The sequence below is a fragment of the Pieris brassicae genome, chromosome 8 (assembly GCF_905147105.1).
Source record: "Pieris brassicae chromosome 8, ilPieBrab1.1, whole genome shotgun sequence".
Lineage (NCBI taxonomy): Eukaryota > Metazoa > Arthropoda > Insecta > Lepidoptera > Pieridae > Pieris > Pieris brassicae.
In genome coordinates this window covers 6764617-6789785 of record NC_059672.1, presented here as the reverse complement: position 1 = coordinate 6789785, position 25169 = coordinate 6764617, and the positions used below count along the sequence as shown (strand labels likewise).

The 25169-nt window shown below is 36.4% G+C and overlaps 1 protein-coding gene across 2 annotated transcripts in view; it reads right to left on the bottom strand.

Annotated features, from left to right (window-relative positions):
- LOC123712955 (beta-1,4-N-acetylgalactosaminyltransferase bre-4-like) overlaps nucleotides 1–25169 on the bottom strand; it is a 112766-nt gene that overhangs the window by 11496 nt on the left and 76101 nt on the right. For both annotated transcript variants that reach the window (XM_045666367.1, XM_045666368.1), the window contains exons 2-5: nucleotides 5600–5691; nucleotides 2387–2588; nucleotides 1243–1487; nucleotides 64–199 (exon numbers count right to left, since the gene is read on the bottom strand). In XM_045666367.1, coding sequence (XP_045522323.1) covers nucleotides 64–199; nucleotides 1243–1487; nucleotides 2387–2556 — 551 coding nt within the window. In that variant the 5' untranslated portion in view covers nucleotides 2557–2588; nucleotides 5600–5691. The remainder of the gene's footprint in view (nucleotides 1–63; nucleotides 200–1242; nucleotides 1488–2386; nucleotides 2589–5599; nucleotides 5692–25169) is intronic.

Here is a 25169-nt window from a genome sequence, read left to right as displayed (position 1 = left end):
AATTGTTTTTTAATAAGGCAGCTCAGGCAAAAGGCATGTAATAAAATATCAATTATCACTCACCTGTATGGCACAATGATAGCCACCTTATGCCTGGCCGTGCAGTTGGGTGGTGAGTAGCGTCCCCCTCTATGTACTTGAGGATATTTCTTCTCCACCCACTCCAGCTCAATCTCCGTTTTGTTCACGGTAACAGGGCCTAAGACAAATATCATGATCTAAGTGCGTTGTCGCAATATGAAATAATAAATAAACAAATATACATTAGTTTCATTGCATATATTATATTATGATTATGATTGATATGATTATGTTTGCTGGTTCGAATCTATCCGAAGAATTCTATAATATTTATTTCCAACACATTATTATTTACAATTTTCTAAATTAATCATCATAATTATGATCATTAATAGATATATTTTAATATTATAAGTAAACCAATTACGAATATTAGATTACATATAGAAAGCAAAGCAAAGAACATTTCATGTATTTTGCAAGGCGACTACAAACGTGAAACAATATTTTTTTCGGCTTAATTCCATACCTCTAGTATTCGACAATAATATGTAGTGCTAGTGCACTGGATGCTTAATCGGACGGTTGGGTGTTTATTTATTACAAGTATATTATAAGTTACTTACAGTTATGTATGTATATAAAAAAGGAAACACTCAGACAATATACAAAGCCAAAACAGAATACATTGTTAAACAAAATATAAGACACAAAACATAAGTACATTAATAATTAAAAATACTGAAATAAAACATTCTTTTAAATATTTTGCAAGTCAATATAGGCTGATGGTAAGTTTGGGCCTCATATTTCTGTATCCGTTTCAGGATCATTTGCTAATCTAATAGGCAAGTAGGTGATCAGGCTTCTGTGCCTGACACTGCACGCTGTCGAATTTTTGGGTCTCCTCACGATGTTTTCCTTCACCGTTCGAGGGAATGATAAATGAGCACATAGAAAGATATTCCATTGGAGCACAGACGGGGATCGAACCTACGACCTCAGGGATGAGAGTCGCACGCTGAAGCTCAACATTGCTCATGTATGAATGTAGCATTTTAGTGGTTAAATAATCGTAGAAAATAATCCAGTACTTTTTGAGTTTAGTTGAAAATTTTGTGTAATTAACACAAATTATATATTTTCCGTGATATTAAGCCAATCGATACGGTACAACTTAAACAACGCATTTAAATTTTAGAAACAAATAACATGTCTTACCTAAGTCTGGAGGCATCGCATCACACAGAGGCATCGCGGGTTCACTGACCTTTACCCCGCCTTCGGTAGTCACAAAATTTTTTATACCCTCCATTATTTTAGTGAGTAAAATTGGTGTGCTCAGCTCAGTCTCATTTCGTCGAGTCATATTCAGGGTATTGTTCTGGCTTAAAGTATTATTTATAGGAGTATTGTGAGTTGAGTTTTGCAGAGGTATTTTAGGCCAAGGCTGTCTTTCGTTGGCTCTGAAACAATAGGATTGAAATATTGGCCTAGAACATTTATAGACTGAAAACGAATTTTAATAACATCATATTTATGTAACGTCGTAAATTATTTTGACTGTATGTATATATATACATATATGACCGTTGACTTTATATACGTAATGTAATATAAATAGAAAATCGTTTATGACCAAAATCAAAGGCCCCGGCCGGTAAAAGTATTAAGTTAAAATCATCGGTTTTTACGACCAAATATGAGTAGTCCCTTAAATGTTATAATACTTTTTGACTGTATATATATACAAGACAATATATTACGGGTAATATAATGTCTTGGTCAGAGGGGAAATTAATTAATTTTACGTTTATAACTTTAAAAGAAGTATTCTTTGAAAGCACCGAAGTTATTTGAAAAAAAAACACCTTTTATGAGTGTGTGGTTCGCTCAATTCAGACAGCTATTATAAAAATATATTGATAGCCTGTCACAACTGAAACTTAAAAACAATGTTTAAAAAAAAAACAAACAAATATACGCCTACGTGTTTCTTGATATGTATATATATATATATATAGCTTGGAATGGCTTTGTCTTCCTTGTTTCTTACGTGTTTTACAGCGTTTTACTCAACTCTTAATTCAGTTATTTTATACCTATCTATTTGATTTTTGGTATTATATTAATTTATTATTATCTCTTCCTATTTTACAATTGTGCTATGAATGAATGAAAAAAACTTTAACATATAACAACGCGAATAACATTATTAATCGTTTCGAGTGAGTTACTGTAGTTGTGATCAGAGAGCGTTCGTTGAGCTTTGAAACTTTTATACCACGAAGGAGTCTAAGCACCCATAACCGTGGAATATGGAACAAGGTAATTCGATTCGTTTATTACATATTTTATTACTTACTTGATCGTAGACTGTGTAGCGTTGTACACGGGTGTGTATAGATAGGTCCTAAGCGGCGAGGCGTCAAGTATGGAGCCAAAGAGATACTCAACGGCGGCGAGGGCCAGCACCAGAAGTAGTAGCAGGCGCAGCGCACGCGCCGCCCGGCCTCCGCCACCCGCGCCTCCCATCAACGCATAGGCACCCAACCCGTTCCTGAGGCCTATAATAGAATAAGCTTTTATAACTGACTTCCAAAACTCAAGAGATCTGTTTTTATAAGTTTAGGCTCCCAAGAATGTGTTAAATAAAAAAATGTAATCAAAACCCAATGGAACAAATTAAGTATGGTGGCGGTTTTTGTATGGAGGGGGTTAAAAAACATTATTTGTTTTAAGTTGGGTAACTGACTTTTATGGTTTAAAATGTGAGCTTATAATAAACACAAAATTAGGGGTAGAGAGGTTGCGACGCTAACTAACAAACAAACTTGGCTATGAGTTCATAAACCTAAATGACAATTATACTATAAAAATAAAGGGCTCATATTGGCTTCAAGTTTGCGATGATTGTTTATATTTGTTTACGCTTCTTATTTTTAAGTGATATATCTTATATCTACCGTAACTCAGTTAATGTTGGGTTATATAATTAATGAAACATATATGTCAACGTCGACTATTATAAGCCGTGGAGGTCAAGTAAGTACGTAAGTAAAGATTTAAGTCGGCGCCTGGCAGATAGTACTTGTGACCCCAGAGCTAGTGCTTTCCTCGCTTAACGAATAAATAATAATATGCCACGGAAATATTCATTTTTAATTATTATTATTACTATGTATGTTAAGAATATTGTAAGTACTGTATATTTGTGTGTTAATAATATAAGGCTTTCCAAACAATTGTTTCTCTTGAACCCAAGTGTGTCAGTCAGGCTTAGAACTAATCACAATATATTTCTATTAATTACTGTGTCTTCATTCTGATTTAAAGATAAGTAGGACGTAAATATTTTTGGATAAACAATATTTTTGGATATTAGTCATAATTACACATATAGAGAAATCAATTGGTATAGCCAGGATTCGACAAACGACGACTAGCACAAAAGTGATTACATTTCATACATACCGATAAAAATATAACGTTAGAAGAAAGAATTCTTTGTTAAAAGAACTATTAGTTTACAATCGTAACCACTAAATGAGCAATAATTGAAAAATGTTTACATTCTCATACGGAAACTCATTTTCCACGCTAATTACAAGAATAATCGTAAATATTGTACATTAAGAAAATTCTATTATCGTTTCTCTCGCGAATTTTCATTATATTTAGTTAGTGAATAGTTTTGGAATAGTGGCTTCAACGTGCGACTCTCATCTTTGTGGTGGTTCGATCCCCGGCTGTGCATTAATGGCATTTCCATGTGCGCATTTTACATACGTTCGAATAGTGAAGGAAAACATCGTGAGGAAACCTGCTTGCCTTAGACCCAAAAAGTCGAGGGAATGTAATTTGTGGCATTAAAATGGTTGGAGCTCTACTGGACTACTCTGGTTTATTTTATTTCGATCCAACGAACTCTGGTACGCACGCCGAAGCCACAAGACCCACACTGCTCGTGCATATATCAAAATCACTTAATTCTCTTACAAAATTAACTGGCACTGACAGTCAGAACAGACAGTGATACAAATATGCAACTGTCTCATATCCCTTTGAGGTACGGTACTTTATACATCAAAGTATTTGGTTTGCAATAAGTTTCCACACATTTGTAGATTTTCACAAAACTAGTTAACCGTAACAAGCCAAAAGACATCGTAAACACAGGACTTAAGTGAAGGGCGCTTTCCGCCCACTGGACCATGAAACATGGTTAGTCCTCATGGAGGCTTTATTGCACATTAACAACACTTTCGGGGTCATTGCTCCTTGGCGTTTCCGGCGTAAAATTGATTAGGGTAACAATTTAGGAAATAACGCCAGAACATGCTATTACACAGAAAACGATATGTCGAATTTGAAAAGAAATGTTTAAAAAAAAAACAAATCGACAATTTTAAAAACAGAAATAAAATTGTTATGATGATAAATATATGTAAAATTATTTGTAAATTATTGTCCCAAATAGTCGACGGCGTTCGTCAGGCACAGAAGGCTGATCACCTACTTGACTATTAGATTATCAAATGATCATGAAACAGATACAGAAATCTGAAGCCCAGTCTTAAAAAGATTGTAGCGCCATTGATTTGTTTATTTATTTTATTAATAAATTATAAAGAATATATGTTTCATTATTTTTTTAATATTATCAACAAAAACTAAATTTCTGTGAATTTTCACGATGTAATTTACCAAGCAAAAGCAGTGGTATATCTAATTCACCCTTTATTTGACCTGCGAACCAATTCGACTTAAGGTCCTTCAACAAAAGAACGAACGAACCAATTCTAAAAACGCCGACAACACACTCGCTAGTCTTCTGGCTTTGAGAGAGCGGCGGAAACACTAAACATCACTGACAACATTTTGCCCTATTCTATGAAAAAGTGTAATTAAAATATTAAAGTAGAAATGGGCCGGTCACAAAGATTGGAAAGTAGTGAAGAAGAAAAATTTGGAGGAGGCGTTCACGCCATCGGGGATCGTGTAGTAATATTAAACATAATAACATAAATGTAATCCTGAGTATACAGTACTCGAATCAGTCTCTTTACGTAGCTTAATGGAATCTTATAACGCGTGCGACTCTCAGAGTACATAGGTTCGTAGGTTCGATCCCCGGCTGTGCACCAATGGATTTTCTTTCTATGTGCGCATTTAACGCACAACAAACTAGCTCGAACGATGAAGGAAAACATCGTGCGGAAACCGGCTTGCCTTAGACCCAAAAAGTCGACGGTGTGTGTCAGGCATAGAAGGCTGATCACCTACTTGCCTATTCAATTCACAAACGATCATGAAATAGATACAGAAATCTGAGGCCCAGACCTAAAACGTTGTAACGCCATTGATTTATTTTATTTTTTATAAACTAAAACAGCACACACACTTTACACATTTCGTACTAAACCTCAAATCTTGCCCTCAGGTCTAGTGAGTGCGAAATTATTTTTAATTCATCAAGATTGTAAATCACACCAATATGAGCGGTTCCAAGACCTTCCGTTCCTACCGGGAAAGGCTAGTATGGAACTGGTCAAACCTTTCTATTGTAATAGGTTACCTGGTGTATGTAATGTAAGGACGGTGCTCTATGGAAGTGGCCCATTTTCCTTACGAGCGTTCAAGTTGCTTGTTCATCTGAGCGGAGGTCATCTGAAACAAAATACGCTTTTAGGAAAATTGTTTACACAGGCGATTTGACGTAACCGTTTGTAAATTTCAGACTAATTGCAAAGCTCGCAGTGCACATTGCGATATCGAGAAATTCTACACACGGATTACACCAGTACACTACGCGAAAAGGCCTTCTCACCTAAATGCTTTCAGTGACATCTGATGAGAAGTAGGCCTATTATTTGCCTTGATTTATTTGTTTTAAGACAACGCTCGAAAGCGATAAGGCCCCAGTTGCCCTCGTTTTTTTTAATTATGTCAAATGTATTATTTTTCTGTACATGCTTTCTTCTTTCTCAGCTCAGCTCATGTCTGAGCGTCATGGTCAGCAATGAAGCATCTAGAGCAGACTGATGAGTCTTTCACTTGATCGGTCCATCTGATTAACGGCCATGTGATCTTTTTCCTTCTGTGTTACCAACCATGATCAGTTTCCCCAAGTTGTCATCCCCTCTGCATACAATGCAAATATACCATTTGCTGTAGGCGTATGGTAGAAAGTTGCATCCGTATGCGAGTATGCATATGCAACGACGTGTAAATAAAAAAATAAACATGGTAAAAAAAAGATGTAGAAATAAGTCTGACATTTGCATAATATACAAAGCTCGTTCGTTGCGCAAAGTAATTTTTATTTTACGTTCCTTTTTTAAAGCGAAAGGGTTTATAAATAAAAACAAAGTGTTTAAAATATACAATTAAGCTTTATAAAAACTTAGTCTTAGTCCACTATAGCTCAAAGCGAGAGTCATTCTTCTAATTTACAAAGTATAAACACGGGCAAACATACAAACATCAGCTGTTTGAACTAAAGCAATGCAGTAAAGTTTATTAGTTCTCGGTTAGTGGTCACACATGGTGTCGACTATCTCTGTCTCACATATACGATAAGACTGTGTGTGAGGGAGATAAACTATTTCTGCAAAGTTATATTAAACCCAGATGATATAAGTTCGGAGTATTTGATGAGTCGGAATCCTTAGACGAGGATTTTTGTTCGAGATGTCTGTTTAATTAATCCTAGATTATAAACCGTTATTATTATATAACTTTGTTTAACAATTTGTACCTAATAAATTTGTGTTTCTTATCGACTGTTACATTTTTCGCTTATGTAATATATACTCAGTGAGGTATCATTAGATTGTTTATCTTTTCCTATATAGGTGAAATTTATTATTCACCATAAATAGATAATAAGAAGTACAAAAAACAGTAATAACTCTGTTTATAGTTCATATTAAACCTTCTACATATGCTTCCATAAAAGATAACAAGAATATTTATTTATAAAACAATTCGAAAATTTATTAACCTTCAACTCAGAGAAACCTCTCAGATCTGAAATGTCCGCATAAAGTGGCGCAGAATACAGAGATCAGCAAAACGCGGCGGAGAATCGTTCAAATAACTCTAGTTAACGCAAATTCCAAATTTAAAAACACCATTTACAAGTACTACTAGTCTTATATCTATTCAAAAATAATGATTTCTTCAATCATCAATTGACATAAAATTAATAAACGAAAATTCTAAATTCTAAATCATTCATATTAGTCAATAAAACATACACAAATGTATGTGTTGTATGCACATGCATCATCCAATTGGCGTATAATAAACTGCGTTTTTAAGACACTCATAAGTATAGTGGGCTAATATACTGATAATATTCAAAAGAGGTTGTGTAATCGAGAATATATACAGAGCTTTGTCACGCTCAGATTCGGAATCCAGCTACAAGTATGACTTCCGTTGTCAAAAAGTTAAGTCTCGACTCTGAATCTTACTCCAAGGGTCACTTATAAATACTCCAAATTATATATTTCACGGTTCAGATTTCAAACACATTCTTTACCACAATGTGTTTGTATACAAAATACGTATTTTCAATTTATTGCTACATTTTTAATTTACGCTTATTAAAGCGTAAACATATTAATGTTCGTTCAAAACTTTTCGCATTGCAGTTTGAAAATAAATCCAGCACAAAGAGATTCACAACAAAGCAACTTTTAAAGAAACATGTCACGCACAAGCTTCTGGAATATGTTAACTGGAATGAGCTGCCGGAGTATAAAGTTTCTTTATCACAATTATTAAAATTTTATACATACGGGAGAACGGAACTAACGTCATGCCCAGCCCAATCGTCAATCTCACCTGCACCCGCGATACTGCGGCGATACCTCGTATCTTGGTGCTCCCTGCTAGATGTTGGGAGAGTATCTGGCGACCAGTGGCGGAATAACCACACACCTGATCCGGCAACGGATTAGTATAGTGACCTTGGGAGCAAATATTCCCTTAAACGTCTGGGGCAGAAGGCAACGGGAAACCAATGCTTAGTACTTTTTCTCTGGTACTCAGTAGACTGACGACTGACTGGCGGAAAATATCTACAAAAAATAACTAATGGCGGAATATACGGTTCCGGTAATTTAAAGAAGTGTCCCGAAAGTACGCAATTTAGAAAAAATACTTATTGACAATGAGAGAATTGGAACTAGTTTGTCGCTGAATGTAAAAGATTTAGAGTCGATGCTCAGAGTAAAACTTGGCGATGAAAAAAATGGCAGAGAGTTTATTGCCATACTTCTCATACGTTCTATGTCCTTGACTGAAAACTGGCAGTAAGAGTTAGAAGCATTGAATAGGTACTTCTTTATTGACGTTCATAGGTTTACATTATGTTACCTAAATGATTTTGAATTTGAATTTGACATACGAAAGTCTAACTCTGCCGTATGCGCACTTGCTTGAATCAATTTTTTCTATTTATAATTTAACAGTTTTTGACATCTAGAAACTAAGCTATAATTGTTAATACACTTTTAAGTTTTTGTAATGTGAATAATATATAAAAAAAATACCATTTTTGTATCAATTAAACAAAACAGTTAAATAAAAGTTAAAAAACAGCGCGAACCCGAGGGTCCGTTGTGAATCTGTATTGTTGTTTTTAATTGGACGTGGATGTAATAAATTATGTTGCTTTGTATTAAAGGGTTAGAATTGTATACTATGAAGCGTGGAGTACATTTTTACAGTCACATGCCAGAGTGGTACTCTTTATATATATCTTCTGATATAAAAATATTATATTGATATAATATAAAAAATAAAAATAAAATAAAATATTATATAATATATATTATTATATTTTTTAAATTACGTATTATGAACATCAGGAGCAGTGTTGGAGTGGCTCATGCCTGAGAGTGTTTCGATCCCCGTGCACCAATGGACTTACTGTCTATGAGCGCGTTTAACGCTCGTTCGATCTATGGAGGAAATCCGATATACCTGTCTGTTTTGATCTCTTTTTGTACGTTTTGACACACATAGACATTCCTGTTTCATATAATTAAGGTTCAAGAAAATGGCGTCTAAAATATTCATTGATAATTTGTAAGCGTGTGATCCGGAAAGCTCCCGTTCACCAAATTATCCTTTCAACCATCGCTAATCTCGTGTGCATTAATCCATCTCTAAATTCATTAAACCAGGGTTGGAAATTTCCAGAGTTGATCGCTTTTGATCTAATTAATTCATTGTATGTTAAAGCTCTACTCAGAGTCTAGTAGGTTCTTTTTAATATGAGAATTACAGTTATTCAAGTTTTTGTATTGAAATAATATAAATTTAATTAACTTTTCTTATATTTATTCTATATTTAGCAATATTATAAATCTGAATTGTTTATTTGTTAATCTCAGGAAGTTACTTAAATTGTACATTGTACATTATACACAAATGTATACATTTATTAAATTTTCAATTGCTATTAAAAGTAAATATATATTTTTTAATCGAATACCTGCAGAAATATTTTATATTACGCAGACAAGCAAACCTACAAATTATTATTTTTATTATTAATATAGCACCGAATGAACGGATAAAAATGAGCCACGGATATATTATAATTGTAATATATATTGCAACAAAATAAACATTAAAGAGTTCACGGAAATTTGTTCAGTTAACGGAACTAGTTTCGAGTATTTGTATTGTAAATGAAACGAGTTTCTGAACAGCGACACCAGGCAAATTTACATTTTGAATGAGGGTTAAAATTAACAATGTTGTTTCATAAAACTTGTTTTTTGCATTAAGTCTTTCAGAGGTTAGACATAAGCTATTTTACAACGGCGTTTGCATAACGCATGGTTCGCTCTTTTGTTATTTTAACATAAATTATTTATTAAGGCACGTCAACTTTGCTTTAGGTATGTCATTGATTTCCTTTTACACAGGGAAAAGGGGCAGAAATACCTGATGTTAAGTGATAGCGTTGCTTATGTACTGTCACACAATCAAAAGGCTCGCAAAGGGATTGCCAGGGCCGTTCAAGTATTACACGTAAGCACTATAGGACGGTAGAACGTCTTTGATTTTATTACTTGGTGATTACGTCAACAGTATTTACGTTTTAACACATTAACCACACATTGTCTATGCTTGAAAATTAAATGTATTTTCGAGGATTCCTACAAAAAAATAATACGTTTATGTACTATTATTTTTGACAGCTTCGCTTACTTTTGCTGATAAGACGAGAGGTTGTTTACAATTTTATGTGTGTTCTGCTGCAAATAGAAGCAACAATTAATGGTGAATAAAATGCATAGGATTAGGGCACCCTTAACCATTAAGTGAATGGTACAATAAGTATCTTAATTAAGAGCTTGATTGGAGAAAGGCAAGGAAACCAAGGCGTCTCAAGCAAACCGGCGTACCTGCAGGTGCAGCAAACAGAGCCGAAGAAATTTGAAGCGACATAAAACACGTTCTTAAATTCAAGACCGAAGGCGATGGAAACTCACTGTGGATGCCGTCAGCCCCATCCAGGGCTCTTATGAGATAACGTCAAAGCATCTATAAGCCTCTAACAACTACTGAATGTTTTTGTCCATTACAAATCCATTCAAATAGTGACAATATTAACCAATTGATCCCACAGCTATAGTACGTTTTGTAACGATAAAAAACAAACTTTAAAATGCGTTGCTACAATTTGGAAGCGTTCCACTGCAACCAAAAATCTATTTACAGGTAGCTTAATGAACAATTCTGTAGCCGAGCGTACAATATTATTGTTACAAGCCTGCATGCCTTCTAAATTGTGGAAAATATTATTTCTATATGCAAACGATTACATGTATTTCACCCGTGACATAACTAATAACTCATATACAGGAGAAACAGAATTGTATTTTAAATTTTAATTTTTAAAGAACCGGAAAACAATTATGTGTTCTTTTCATAATTAAGAACAGTTTTATCATACCAAATTCCAGGGAAACTTACGAACTCATCAGCGACGGCTTAACCGAATCATGAATCTTCAAGTATATATCGTATTGAAGTATACGTCACAAAAAACGATTGAAACGTTTGTACTAAACAAAACCAATATTTGTCCATCCTCTTGTTAATGGCCATAGTCGCCGACAAACGTTGCAAATAGAACAGAAAGAGTCACTGTCCATCACACTCGCTAAAGGGGGTTCTAGGGGCTTGTTTTATGAAGAACGAAGTCAAATATTTTTATATCAATACGAAATACATAAGTTGAATTTATACATAAATAGTAAAACGCAGTTCGCAAGGAAAATATTTATGTAATTGTGAAAATTAACCTATAATAAACTAAGAAAATTTAAGTATGAAGCAATAAAAATTTAACATATTCAACCTTTAATACTATGAAAATCCAGTAAAATCATATAAACCCATCTCGCTAAACTAAGTCTATTAAACTAAAACCTTCATGAACGCCAAGGATTCTAATCCAACTCAAATATATTTTCTAGAAATTCGTTGCCTTCAAAAAGAGGTTTGGAAAATTTGACTTGTATGTCATATTGGAATTTGGTAATATAATATAGATTGATTTGGCCTGGAAGTGTGTGCTGTATTTAGTAGTCTTTCCTCGTCCCAAGCAGAGTTACGTGTACCACGCATTTCTGAAGGGAACGTGTGTAATGTTACCAATATACATAGTTTTAATTAATGATTAAGTTGCTGGTGGACAGTGCCAATGTCTCCAGAGCCTTGGTGCTTTTCTTGGTCAACGATTAACAATCGCAATACAGCGAAGAAATGCTGCCAGTGATAAAGGTACGCAGGGACCAAACTTTTAAAACTTGTCTTTTTTTAAATCTATTTCTAATTGTTATAATTATTAATTATACTATTAAGAATATAGTTGGTCTAGTGGCATCAGCGTGCGACTCTCATCCCTGAGGTCGTAGGTTCGATCCCCGGCTGTGCACCAATGGACTTTCTTTCTATGTGCCCATTTAACATTAGCTCGAACGGTGAAGGAAAACATCGTGAGGAAACCGGCTTGCCTTAGACCCAAAAAGTCGACGGTGTGTGTCAGGTACAGAAGGCTGATCACCTACTTTCCTATTCAATTCACAAACGATACAGAAATCTGAGGCCCAGACCTAAAATATTGTAGCGCCATTGATTTTTTTATTTTATTATGACTATAATCAAAAAAGATTTATTCAAGTTAAAATAAAATATTTATATTGTTCGATGGATAATAAATTGTATAATTATTTTCTTTCAGTATATGTTTACTGACTTCATCACTAATTTGAATTATTATACGTGGGCAAAATGAAAACGAGTTAAATTTATTATAACTAAAATTTTGAAAAAGCAGCGAGCAACGTGCCGGCGTCTCTGGCTCGTGTTTCAACACTTTTTGTTATAATTTTAATTTAAAAACTCGTTGCCGAAAACAAGTTTCGAATTTAAGAGAAATAAAACTAACGTAACAAAATTAATTATCAAGCGAAAAATGTTTCTGTCTTTTGCAGCGGTTTTGTCAAACTAATAGGTTCCTCTATATACCATTTTTATATGTTAATTTGACGTGAAATACTTTCATATTAAAAATTGTAAAATATTGTACAACACTCATATCAAGACGTCGTAGCAAACTGCTTACAATGCAAGTGCTACGAAAACTACGGCGTAGTAATAAGAGAGCTTACAACATGTGATTAGAATTTTTGATAATACGTTTTAGTATTGGTGTTAATGTAAACGTATTAAAGGGAGATGGAAGTAATCGACTGCGTATTAAAGTATACACGAATACTCGCTATAAGCAGAAAATATAAACAAAGAAAACCTATCTGTTCTGGGCCTCAGATTTCTGTATATGTTCCATGATTATTTAATAATCTAATAAGCAAGTAGGTGACCTTCTAAGCCTGATGCAAGCCGTCGACTTTTTGAGTCTAAAGCAAGCCGGTTTCCTCACGATGTTTTTCTACACCGTTCGAGCGAATGTTAAATGCGCACATAGAAAGAAATTCCATTGGTGCCGGGAATTGAACCTACGACTTCTGGAGAGTCGTATACTGAAACGACTACGCTAACACTCTAAGAAAAAAACGTCAAATATAAAATTAACAAAGCATTTATTTAAGGTAATAATCGTTTGCGACCTTACAAATTAATTTTTACGCGTTCTTAAAATTCAATCATGTTAGGTACATCCTTTCGTTTTTCCATAGCTTCAACATCATATGCGAGACACATTACTATTCTACAAAGTTTAATAATTTGCATAATGTGCTAAGATTTCATCGTTTCACCCACCTTTAACAAATCGTTCATTTATTTATTTTCAAATAGGTCAGCTATCTGCTAGTTTTCTTACATATTAAATATAGTTTGTACTTAAGGTACTTTGTGTTAGTACTTTGCACTATAAGGTACAGACACAATCACAGGCTGGCACAGTTTGCACTTAATACGTTATACTAAATCTTTCCGCTGACCTCGGCACCGATCGAATCTACTATGAGGGAGGCACTGAACTCACTTCTACAGCCTCGACCAGGTTGCGTCTGTATGCACCCGGATATTAGCATCGCATATAATAAAATACTTTGAGCGTTTGTTAAATGAATGATCAACAATTTGTCTAATATACGTGACAATTAAATTGTTAATATAGTATTTGCAAAGTCTATTTTTAGTTATTGCAGTGTTGAATTCGTAACGAAAACCAGTAGTAGACTTCCCAGAAATTCAAGGTCTAAAGCTACAGCTGACAGCGTAGCCCGTGGTAATGACTATCGATCCCTCAGCGTTTTAGATGAGTTTTGTATGAGGTCGATTGTATTTGTGTTATTATTTCAAGCGTTGATAATATAAAAGAATTTTAATTTCATATAAATCAAATCACTATTTCTCGTCACGTGCACCAATCTAATATTAGTAGTTGTTTAAAGAAGCGTGTAGGTATATGTGCAACTTATTTGTTTATTTTTTTTTAAATAATACAAACTTTAACATGACAGTGGAACACAAATTGATTCGTCGTGCACTGAGCGTCGATGATTATTGCAATAATATTATAATACTTAACTAAGCTAAATAAATAATAAATTAACTAAAGAATTAAAGGATTTTCTGTTTGTTAATCTTTGCCTCTACAAAGCATAATAACTGGTTTACAATGTTTGTCTGGAGTACTAATCCCGATTGTCTGTTGCTTTTCCATCTAAAATACGTTCGTGCGTGCGTAGGATTTTGTATTGAATTCGTTTGTATAACAAACTCCCAAGCGAAATTAGAGAATTATTACTTAATAAATTCAAAGCTAAACGTAACTTAATCAATAAAGCTTTTTATAAATTTAACGAATATTTAAATGATCCTGATCCTTGGGATTGATTTGCTCCAGTTCAAATATTTGTATTACTAAAAACTTGGCGATTAAAATGAGTGGCGGAGAGTTTCTTGCCAGTTCTTCATGCCCGCTCTACGCCCTTGAATATCTTATGTGAGTCTGGGCGAACTGGTAGTAAATGTTAATTTAAAATAAATTTAACAATTTCTGTGTCGTTCATATCTGTGTCTTATATGAATAAAGTTAGTTTAAGTTTAAGCAGTAATGTACTAGCTTGCAATCTAATACATCAACTAAAATATATGACTTAGTTAATTTATAATATAATATAACTTTATGAAATGGAATAATTTGACACCAGTCATTTAATATTCCGAAACTATACGTAGCAATATGCAGAGCAGGTAAAACAAAATTGCTATCCTGGGATTAAGTGACGCTTTCAGCATTTTGCATTGTCAATAGCAATTTTACTTCTGTTCAGTCATAGTAGCCATTTATTTTCAACTATTTTTTTAACACTTCGTTGCATTACAATATAAAAATTTAACATAATTGGCAACTGGCGGCCTTGTCGCTTTCGAGCGATATCTTGTGACCACCACTGTGACAAAAAATCTTCCGTACACGTTATATATTAAGTCTGAATCGTATATAATGACAGACTACGTAGTAGCCATACTCTCAGGCATTGATAATTGTTCTGTAATTATTGAAATATTTCAGCTTCTGTAAAATTGCAGTACGAAGGTTTGTAAATTTATAGTGGAACTATTACAGCATATATAACAAACGTATGCCTACAGATAAACATCGTGAAGCCATTTAATAGTATTATGTAAAGATCGCTCCACACCTGATTTACGTTAACATACTTATGTAAAACCATTTCTCTTTCTAGTCGATTTTCCATATAAAATCAGTGGCGATACAAACTTTTAGGTCTAAGCCTCCGATTTCGGTATTTGTTACGTGATAATTCGTTTTTTATAATAGGCAAGCAGGTAATCCGATGTTTGACCCACGCGATCGACTTTAGGGTTCAATGCATGCCGCTTTCTGCGCGATGTTTGCCTTCACGGTACGAAAGTGTTAAACGCGCACATAGACAGAAAGTCCCTTAACACAGCTAGGTATTGAACTTACGACCTCAGGGAGGTCACGGGAAGCCACTAAGCCAATACTGCTTATATAGATACATTTTCCATATACTCGGTACTCTGTTTTTTTCTGTACTCGGTCTTATAATTGACTACAAAAATGATAACAGAAGATAAGTGTGCGCGAGTGCGAAGCCCTATCAATAGTATCTTTATATCTCCTTTATTAGATACATTCAGGCCTCTGTAATGACATTGACCCCGATCTTAATAATGAGTTTTTGAACTGCGCGATACCAAAATTGCGACTTCAGTGCTTCAGATACTAAGAAAACTATATCAAAATTGCATTAAAAACGTAAGGACGGGAGCAGTTTCTTTGAAAGTCATTCTTCCATACTTTCCAGAAAATTGATAAGTGATATTATAAAAATTATGTATGTAATTATATATTGTAACTTTTTACATGTTTACAAACAGTTTACATTACTTCTACATGTCATATTATGTTTTGGTGACGTTCATCCATTACACTCAAATTTCTGTATCTGTTTCATGATCATTTGTTAATCTAATAGGCAAGTAGGTGGCAACTTCTAAGGCGATTGCAATGTAATGAAAGACGGTTGCTGTAGCAGCCAGTCACTGGGTCTCTTGGTAGAATGCCTCCTCGACTCCAAGTTACTCCAACAGTGATGTGATTAGTGGGTTTAGTGGGTAGGGCTTTTAGAACGAGTCCCACACTATGTGTAGAAATACATTTTCCTCAAGTCAAAAAAGGCAAGTAGGAGATCAGCCTTCTGTGCCTGAAGCACGTCAACTTTTTGGGTCTAAGGCAAGCCGTTTTTCTCACGATCTTTTCCTGCGCTGTTCCAGCGAATGTTAAATACGCACATAGAAAGAAATACCATTGGTGCACAGCCGGGGATCGAACCTAACCTCAGGGATGAGAGTGGCATGCTGAAGCCACAAGTCCAACACTGCTTACAAAAATTATATTAATTCTGAAAGAAAATTGTCATCCGCCACGTGTATATTACATATCTAATATGTTGAGTGGTTTGCAAATAGCCTGAGGGCGAGAGGTGACAAACAAGAGCTTGTTGTATTCGCTAAGTGTGCCTCGTATGCGTTATTTATTAACATAGGAAACTTGTTAGGGTATTATGAATACAAACACATTTACAGCTACGCTACGAAAGCTATGAAAATGACCTGCGTGAAGCTGAGCGACCCGTTTATTTTTAATTTAGATATACGTGGCATAGTTACTGTAAAAATACTGCCCGTAGATGAGCTGTGACAATTTTTGAAGTGAAACTTCTTTATCATTGAATTGAAAAAAATTACCGTCGCATTTTTCGGTTACGTGCCGATTTCAGGTACCATGGTTGATTCGAAGAGATTTGAAGCTATTATTACAAAAATATATGATAACGATAACAATGATAATGACAATTAATGAAATTCTGTAATAATCTTAGTAGTAACACGGTAATTGAAATAATTGTATTATTTGTGTCTATGATAAACTTGCCTTTTATTAAACTTTATCTTATTTAACAAATTTCTGTAAAGTTGAATATAGTAGATTATTTTTCGAAAAAAAAAGGTCATAAACAAGTTTCATTTCTTACGTGTACACGTACACATATTTTATTCCCTAGACACCGAAATCAATTATAGAATTGCAATAACTTGTATGGCCAATGAAATATTTACTGCTTATACGTCGTTGAATAATTGATACTGCATCGCTCGACAACGTAACACAAATCGCGCCACAATACTAACTGCATCACCACCTGCCGGGCTGACTTGTCTAAACAATCCCTCCAAACGCATACAAAAAAAACCTTCAAATTGGTAGTCGAGGACTGGTAGTTGAATTGGTAGTTTACGAGAAGTTCAGTGACACACACACGTACATTAGAATTATATATACCTAGGTAACACTGAAAATGTTTAGAAAATGAAAAACGGCTTAATGTAGAAAGTTGCCAATACTTTTAATGTTTTTCGAAGTAAACTCCGTTCTTCTCTACACATTCGGCTTCGACGACGCTGCTGCCGAATTTTTTCCAAGACAACAGGCAAACAGCGATTGATATACCAGTCTGCAGTAACTGTCCTTCCATCTTCTAGCACAACTATCGCGAAATGATCTTTCCGACCAAAGAATGAGGCAATCATCTTTTTTCCTTGATGTCTTCATTTCTTTGCCTTTTTTTTTTTTTTTTTTTTTTTTTTTTATAAAATAGGGGGCAAACGGGCAGGAGGCTCACCTGATGTTAAGTGATACCGCCGCCCATGGACACTCTCAATGCCAGAGGGCTCGCGAGTGCGTTGCCGGCCTTTTAAGAATTTGTACGCTCTTTTCTTGAAGGACCCTAAGTCGAATTGGTTCGGAAATACTTCAGTGGGCAGCTGGTTCCACATAGCGGTGGTGCGCGGCAAAAATTGCCTTGAGAAACGCTCAGTCGTGGAACGTCGGACGTCGAGGTGATACGGGTGGAATTTTGTATTTTGCCTCGACGTCCGATGCTGAAACTCAGCTGCAGGTATTAATCCGAACAACTCCTCTGAACACTCTCCATGGTAAATGCGGTAGAAGATGCAGAGTGACCCCACATCTCTACGCAACGCCAAAGGATCGAGCCGCTCGGAGAGGGATTGGTCATCGACGATTCGAACCGCTCTTCGTTGGATACGGTCAAGTGGAAGGAGCTGGTACTGGGGAGCCCCCGCCCAGAGGTGAGAACAGTATTCCATGTGGGGCCGTATTTGCGCTTTATAGAGTTGCAAGCGGTGGCCCGGAGTGAAGTACCGTCTCGCCTTGCTGAGCACACCAAGCTTTTTGGAGGCTAATTTAGCCTTTCCCTCCAAATGACCGCGAAACTGAACGTCGTTCGATATGTCAACGCCAAGTATTCCGATGCTGGCTGTGGCTTCAAGAAGAGTGTTTTCGAAAAGAGGAGTAGCGACAAAGGGTATTTTTTTCGCGGAAAACGCGCAAACTTGTGTCTTCTTGGGGTTAAATTGGACTAGGTTTAGTCTACCCCAGTCCGAGACTCCACGTAAAAGAGTTTCGACTTCAGACACAAGTTTGTTCCGGTACTCATCGACAACTGCCCGAGAAATACCTGCCCGGCCAGTGTAAAGAGTATCCCCAGTGCTGTCGTCCGCATAGCCATGAATGTTGCTAAGTTGCAACATGTCATTGATATGCAGAAGAAACAGGGTCGGGGACAGAACACAGCCTTGTGGGACCCCAGCATTCACGGGTTTAAGGTCGGAACATGCTCCGTCGACGACGACCTTGATGCTCCGATCGGCTAGAAAGCTGGAGATCCAGTCGCATAATTTCTCAGGAAGCCCGTAGGCTGGTAGCTTCGAGAGCAGTGCTTTGTGCCACACCCGATCGAAGGCTTTCGCTATGTCCAAACTAACCGCTAGTGCCTCCCCCTTGGACTCAATTGCCTCTGCCCATCTATGAGTAAGGTATACTAGAAGGTCACCAGCTGAACGACCACGACGAAAGCCGTACTGATAATCGCTAATCAGCTGGTGGCCCTCTAGATAACTCAAGAGCTGGCCATTAATAATGGATTCCATTATTTTGGAGAACAAGGAGGTTATTGCGATTGGGCGATAGTTGGATGGATCAGTGCGATCGCCTTTTTTAGGGATCGGATGTATCGAAGCGGTCTTCCAGCACTTCGGGACAGTGCCGAGCGAGTACAGGTACCGGAAAAGGCGCGTCAGGACCGGAGCCAACTCAGGAGCACATGTACGCAGCACAATTGGAGGGATACCATCCGGCCCGCTCGACTTATGAATGTCCAAGGAAGATAGTGCTCTGCAAACAGCACGTTGCTGGAATATGATTTCCGGCATTGAGTTATCACACCGCGAAATCGCCGGTGGTGATCTCCCCCGGTCATCCAAAGTCGAGTTGGACGCAAAGAGACAGCCCAAGAGGTCGGCCTTCTCCTTCGCAGTGTGGGCGAGCGAGTCATCCTCTCTGTGCAGCGGTGGTATCGATGGCTGACAAAAATTCCCTTGTACAGCTTTGGCGAGAGACCAGAAGGCTCGGGTCCCAGAAGGGAGTTGGGCCAATCTCTCGCCAAATCTGGCGATGTGCTCTGACTTTGCCTTAGCGATTTCCCGTTTGAAGGACCTGGAGGCTGAGTTATATGCTTTTTTATGTTCGCTGGTATTGGCATCACGAGATATCGCCGCTTCCGCCCATGCATTAAAGCATTCTCGCTTTCGACGCGATGCCGCCTTGCAAGAACGCTTAAACCAGGGCTGTGACCTGCCACCGATCGGCACCGCAGAGAATGGAATAAAAAGTTCCATGCCCTGCAGAACCACTTCGGCGACAGAGGCAGCGACGGAATCTGGAGCTTCCGACGAAAAGCACATAGGCCCCCAAGGGTAGGACGCAAAGAAAGACCGCATCCCATCCCAATCTGCTGACCGATAGTGCCAAATACGACGACAACCCGAAAAACGGGGCCGAGGAGGGCGCGTAGTAGGCACAGTACTCCGGACCACACAATGATCCGATGAACCCAATGGCGGGTCAACAGAGACTTGATAGGTCTCCGGATGTGAGGTCAGCAGAAGGTCCAACAAAGAGGGTTTATGACCATCCACATCTGGTATTCGCGTAATCGCAGGGACCATTTGTGACAGGTCGTAAGCTAAAGCAAAGTCGTGAAAGGATCTTCCCGCGTGATCGGTGGTTTCCGAACCGAGCCAATCGGCATGGTGAGCGTTAAAATCGCCAAGTATCACGATTTCAGCGGTAGGAACCCCTTCGAGCAGGGAATCTGTAGCCATTTGGATGTGCTCAATGAGTCGCTCAGTTTCGGTATTTCCGCTATGGGACCTATACAGGCATGCGTAGAATCGCGGATGGTCATCGCAGTCTACTCGCAGCCAGAGGCTAGATAGGTCCCTTCCTTCAAGCGACCCGAGGCGACGAGAACAGATATCCTCTCTGACGTACACGCAAACTCCCGCCCGCGGCACAAATGAATGTTCCAATTTGTACCCCGGGTAGGAGAGGTAGGAAGTATCAGCCGGGAAGGATATCTGAGTCTCAGTAAGGAAGAATAAGGCCGGCTTCGCAGTTTCGAGGTGAAAGTGAACCGCGTTAAGATTAGAGTTGAGCCCCCTAACATTGGTAAAGTCCACTGAGAGCGTGGAAGGGGATGCCTTCGGTAAATTCTTCCGTTTGCCCCGAGATCGAAACTTATAGTTTTTTGAGCAGTTTTTGCCCACCCCAGAATACGAAGGGCAGCCTGTGCATCCACCACCGAATACTGATTGTTCCGATGATGGACGCTCAGAGGGGGATTCTCCACAGCGGAAACGTGTGGTACCCCCCTGGGGTAATCTCTGTTTAAACTGCATCTTCATATTCTGGGGGAGGGGGGAATTGATGGGCTCCGGGAGTCTCACTCACCGCACGAAACGCGAGTACAATAAGATGAACCTATTGCATCACTTCACGCCGGTTTTCTGTGAGACAGTGGTACTGCCCCGGTCGTGCCTGCCCGATTGGCTGAAGCCCGAAAGCAACAGCATGGCACTCCCACTAGGAGCATGGCACTCCCACTAGGCCTTTGTTGGCCGATCCTCTAAAGGAAACACCCACTGAGCTGATTGTCTTTTGGTTTCGGGCTTAGCAATATATCCAGCTTTCACCACCCGTGACAATGTCATAAACAGCATTTGAGTCGCCGCCGTTGAAGTTATCTAACAAATGACAAATGAATATACTACCAAAAGTTCCCAAAGAGCAAAGACTAAAGACTAAAGAGTTTTAAACTTGAAATTAAAAAAAGTGAACTTATGCAACAAAAGACAAATGAATGCAATATACTACATTAGGTTACCAAAGAGTAAACTTGAAATTAAAAAAAGTATTCAGTAGCAATATTTCTAACTAACAGTTCATAATATTTTCAGTGTTACCCACGTATATGTAAGCTATTATAGGCTATCTCGCTCTTACAACGGTTTTACAACAACCAACTTACCATAACTTGGTTTTGCAGGCTCTTAATGTGGTTTAAGTTTTCATTTTGTTTGTTTTTTTATTACGGTTACTGTAATTGTTATTTTTTATCTTTTAGTTTTAGTTATTATTACGTTTTAAGTTTTTTTTTTAAATTTATTATTGATTGTTTGTTTTGTAGTTTTTTTCCTTTGATACATTGCTTATGTTCTAATGTAATTAATGTGTATGTGTGCTAAATTTGAGAAGTCAAATTTTCTTGTATTTTTAGGCATACACATTGTTTTAGAATGGTATATCCATTAAATAAATGTATATATCTTTTAAGTAAGTTTAAACTGCTCACGGTGTGCAAATTTGATTGAAATCTGTTAAGTAGTTTAGGAGTCCATAGAGGTAAGATAAGAGGAATACTTTCCATTTCAGCATAGGACAGGTTGTTGTTTAAGATTTTTACTGAATGTATATTTAAATCGGTAGTGTTTTTGAAGTTATACTTCTATTGACGCGTTAGGGAAAAATGCTGAGAGTAAATTTTTACGATGCGCGCGCACACCGTCACATAAAAAGTTAACATAGTCAACATATTAAAATAAAATATATCAATTTCCTTGATTACGTAGGATTTTATTTTGTGACATTTAAATAATGTTTATTTAACTAGATAAAATTTTCAATGTATAATACCTTTTTTCTATTGTTAGTGTCGTGTTTTCTACAATCGTAGATTAAGGCGAAAGATAAAAAAATTAAAAAGATTTTTATACGCCAAAAGTATACCCACATGTTTTTTTTTATATAAAGGTGAAACGAAAAGAGAATAAGAGTTGGGCGAAGAAAGTGCGTTTCGATAGCTCATATTGGGTTGTGGTCGCTGTTTCTTTAAAAAAAATTCTTTAAAAAACAAGCTTTAACGATTTTAATATTTACATCCAACGGATTACTCATGCAATATTTAACAGGTACTTGGATTAAGTTCACATATTCAACAGGCGTTAAATTTTAATGTCGATTTAAATTAAGAGTTAATGCATAAACCAGTGACACGGAAAAAGTCCTAGCCATGATGGCGTCGTATTTCAATTAACACAACCGCGATGCACGCTTCACTAATCATTGTGAAATATTCTGTGAAACCACTTGAACTTAAAATATTTTAGGTCCATATTCTAGATCAGTAATCTAAATCTAGCTTCAAGATCTGTGATTTATGTATATTCGACAGCGCTGAAGTGGTTATGATTTAAGATAAATAAATAAAAAATCAGTGGTGCTACAACCATTTTAGGTCTGGGCCTCAGACTTTAAATCCAATAGACAAGTAGGTGATTAGCTTGTGCCTGACACATGCAATCGATTTTTTTGTCAAGTCAAGCCGGTTTCCTCGCGATTTTGTCCTTCACCGTTCGAGCGAATGCGCACATAGAAAGAAAGTCTATTGGTGCACAACCGGGAATCGAAATTACGATCTCAGACACGCTGAAGCCACTTTAGGATTTAAAATATCAATTAAAATACGAACCTATTTTATCCTGTACGTGATTTTATTGGAGATGAGATGGAGACCCCGTTAGATCGGCGAAGAATATGAAATTAGTAATATCTGGAAATAACTGTCCAGGAAAACGTATCTCCCATAACGAAACAAACACACAATCTAATGTTATGCATGGCCTTAACGATTCTTGAACTCTGAACGGTTCAAGTGCCCTCGTAGTTTTCCATTGTGCCATTGATAGCCCTCTCAACCTACTTTATGCTTTGCAATAACTATGCCAATTATATACACTGGTAACACATGAGGTGTGACCAATCATATCATTCAGGATTAGTTATTTACTTTAAAAATGAACATAAGTTTTATGCGCTGATATTATAAGAAAATATTGTTGTTTTTGCCTCAACTATTTAATATGTGTTATACATTTAAACAATTGGTTTTTTAGTTGAAGTTATTATTAAAAAATAAATTAATCAATCAATGCTACCATCATTTTAGGTCTGGGCCTCAGATTTCTGTATCTGTTTCATGATCATTTGTTAATCTAATAGGCAAGTAGGTAGTCTAATCAACTTGTGTGCCTGACATACGCTGTCAACTTTTTGGGTCTAAAAAGCCGCACACACAACTTTTAATTTTTTGGTGCACAGCCGGGGCTCGAGCCTACGAACTCAGGGGTGAGAGTCGCACGCTGATGCCACTCGGCCAACACTATTCAGTTATTATTTTTCTTTTTTATTGCAATAAATTATGTTTACATCTTTTGAATCCAACGAAAAAAACTTAAATATACATATTTAAAGTCACAAAAATTCAGCACTTTTATACCTACCTACACATCTAAACAGACCGGCCGATAAAACTTTAGTACACCGCGTTGCTTTGCAAATTTCTCTTAAATAATTAATTGCATTAGTGGAAACAATGGAGAACCGTTCAACTGCAAATTGGATAGACTTTCGATAAAACAATAATACATTTAAATCAGATATAAATTCGCTCGAAATTTAAATATTTTAATTAAAATACGTAATTCAATATATACATTACGGTGAATTTAATTTTATAATTTAGATTCTATCTGATATAACCTGCTATAATTTATAGTAGACTCTTTGCAATCAAACTATTTTATAGTGCCATAAATAATTAAAAAGTGTTATGTTTTACGTTAAAATTAATAACCATTTTTTATCATTTATCATTTTTATTTTTTTATTTAGATGATTTTCGGTTAGGAGAACTTATAACTTGTCCATTCTTTAGTGTGTCCTACATTTGGTCCAGGTATTTACGACAAGGCGTACCTAAAACAACCTCCATATTTATTTTTTTACTTATACATTCACGCCTTCTTCCCGAAGGGGTATGCAGAGACCACGGACCAGAAGACGTCCCACTTGCTACAGCCAACGACCTCTCTCACGTTACCCACTTTCATGACATTCACCATGCATGCTCTCTTCTCTCGTACTTTCGTCAGTTATAATAGTAGTTAACTCCAAATGTGGTATAGAACAAGTATAATCCTGCGTCTTGTCGATTTTTGGCTCGCCTTTTCACTATATTCTTCATCACTAAGAAAGTGTTAAAAAATCATATCTAACATTCCCAGAATACGTTTTTTATTAAAGGCCTTTTTATTAGCTTATAGTGCAAATCAAGGACTATATATGTTTGAACCTTTTTATAAATATTATGTATTCCATCTATCGATCTATCATCATATATCTATCTATATATCTGGCTATCTTTAGTATAATTGTTTATGATTTATGTACGAGTACGAAATAAATAAAAATCTGAGACTCAGTGACAGGCTGTAGCGCCACGTTGTTACGTTATTAAATGAGTTTTATTTAAGCAAAATATTTTACGTTCTGATTGACAGCGACACAAGCATCAAGTGAATCCATTTCGTGAATATAGCATACGTTCATGAAATTCAATCGTCAGTTTAAATTCCAGCTTCAGGGGTATTTGAAATTTTTAAACATTTCAAAATTGTGCATTGCTTGTCACGCGTGACTAAATATTTTTTATATAGATATATAGGACTGACTTCAAAAATTCCTTTGCTCATAACGTACTCATTACTTAGTAACAATACAAAATATTTAATTATACATTAAGTCTGAACAATTACTGATATTTTTG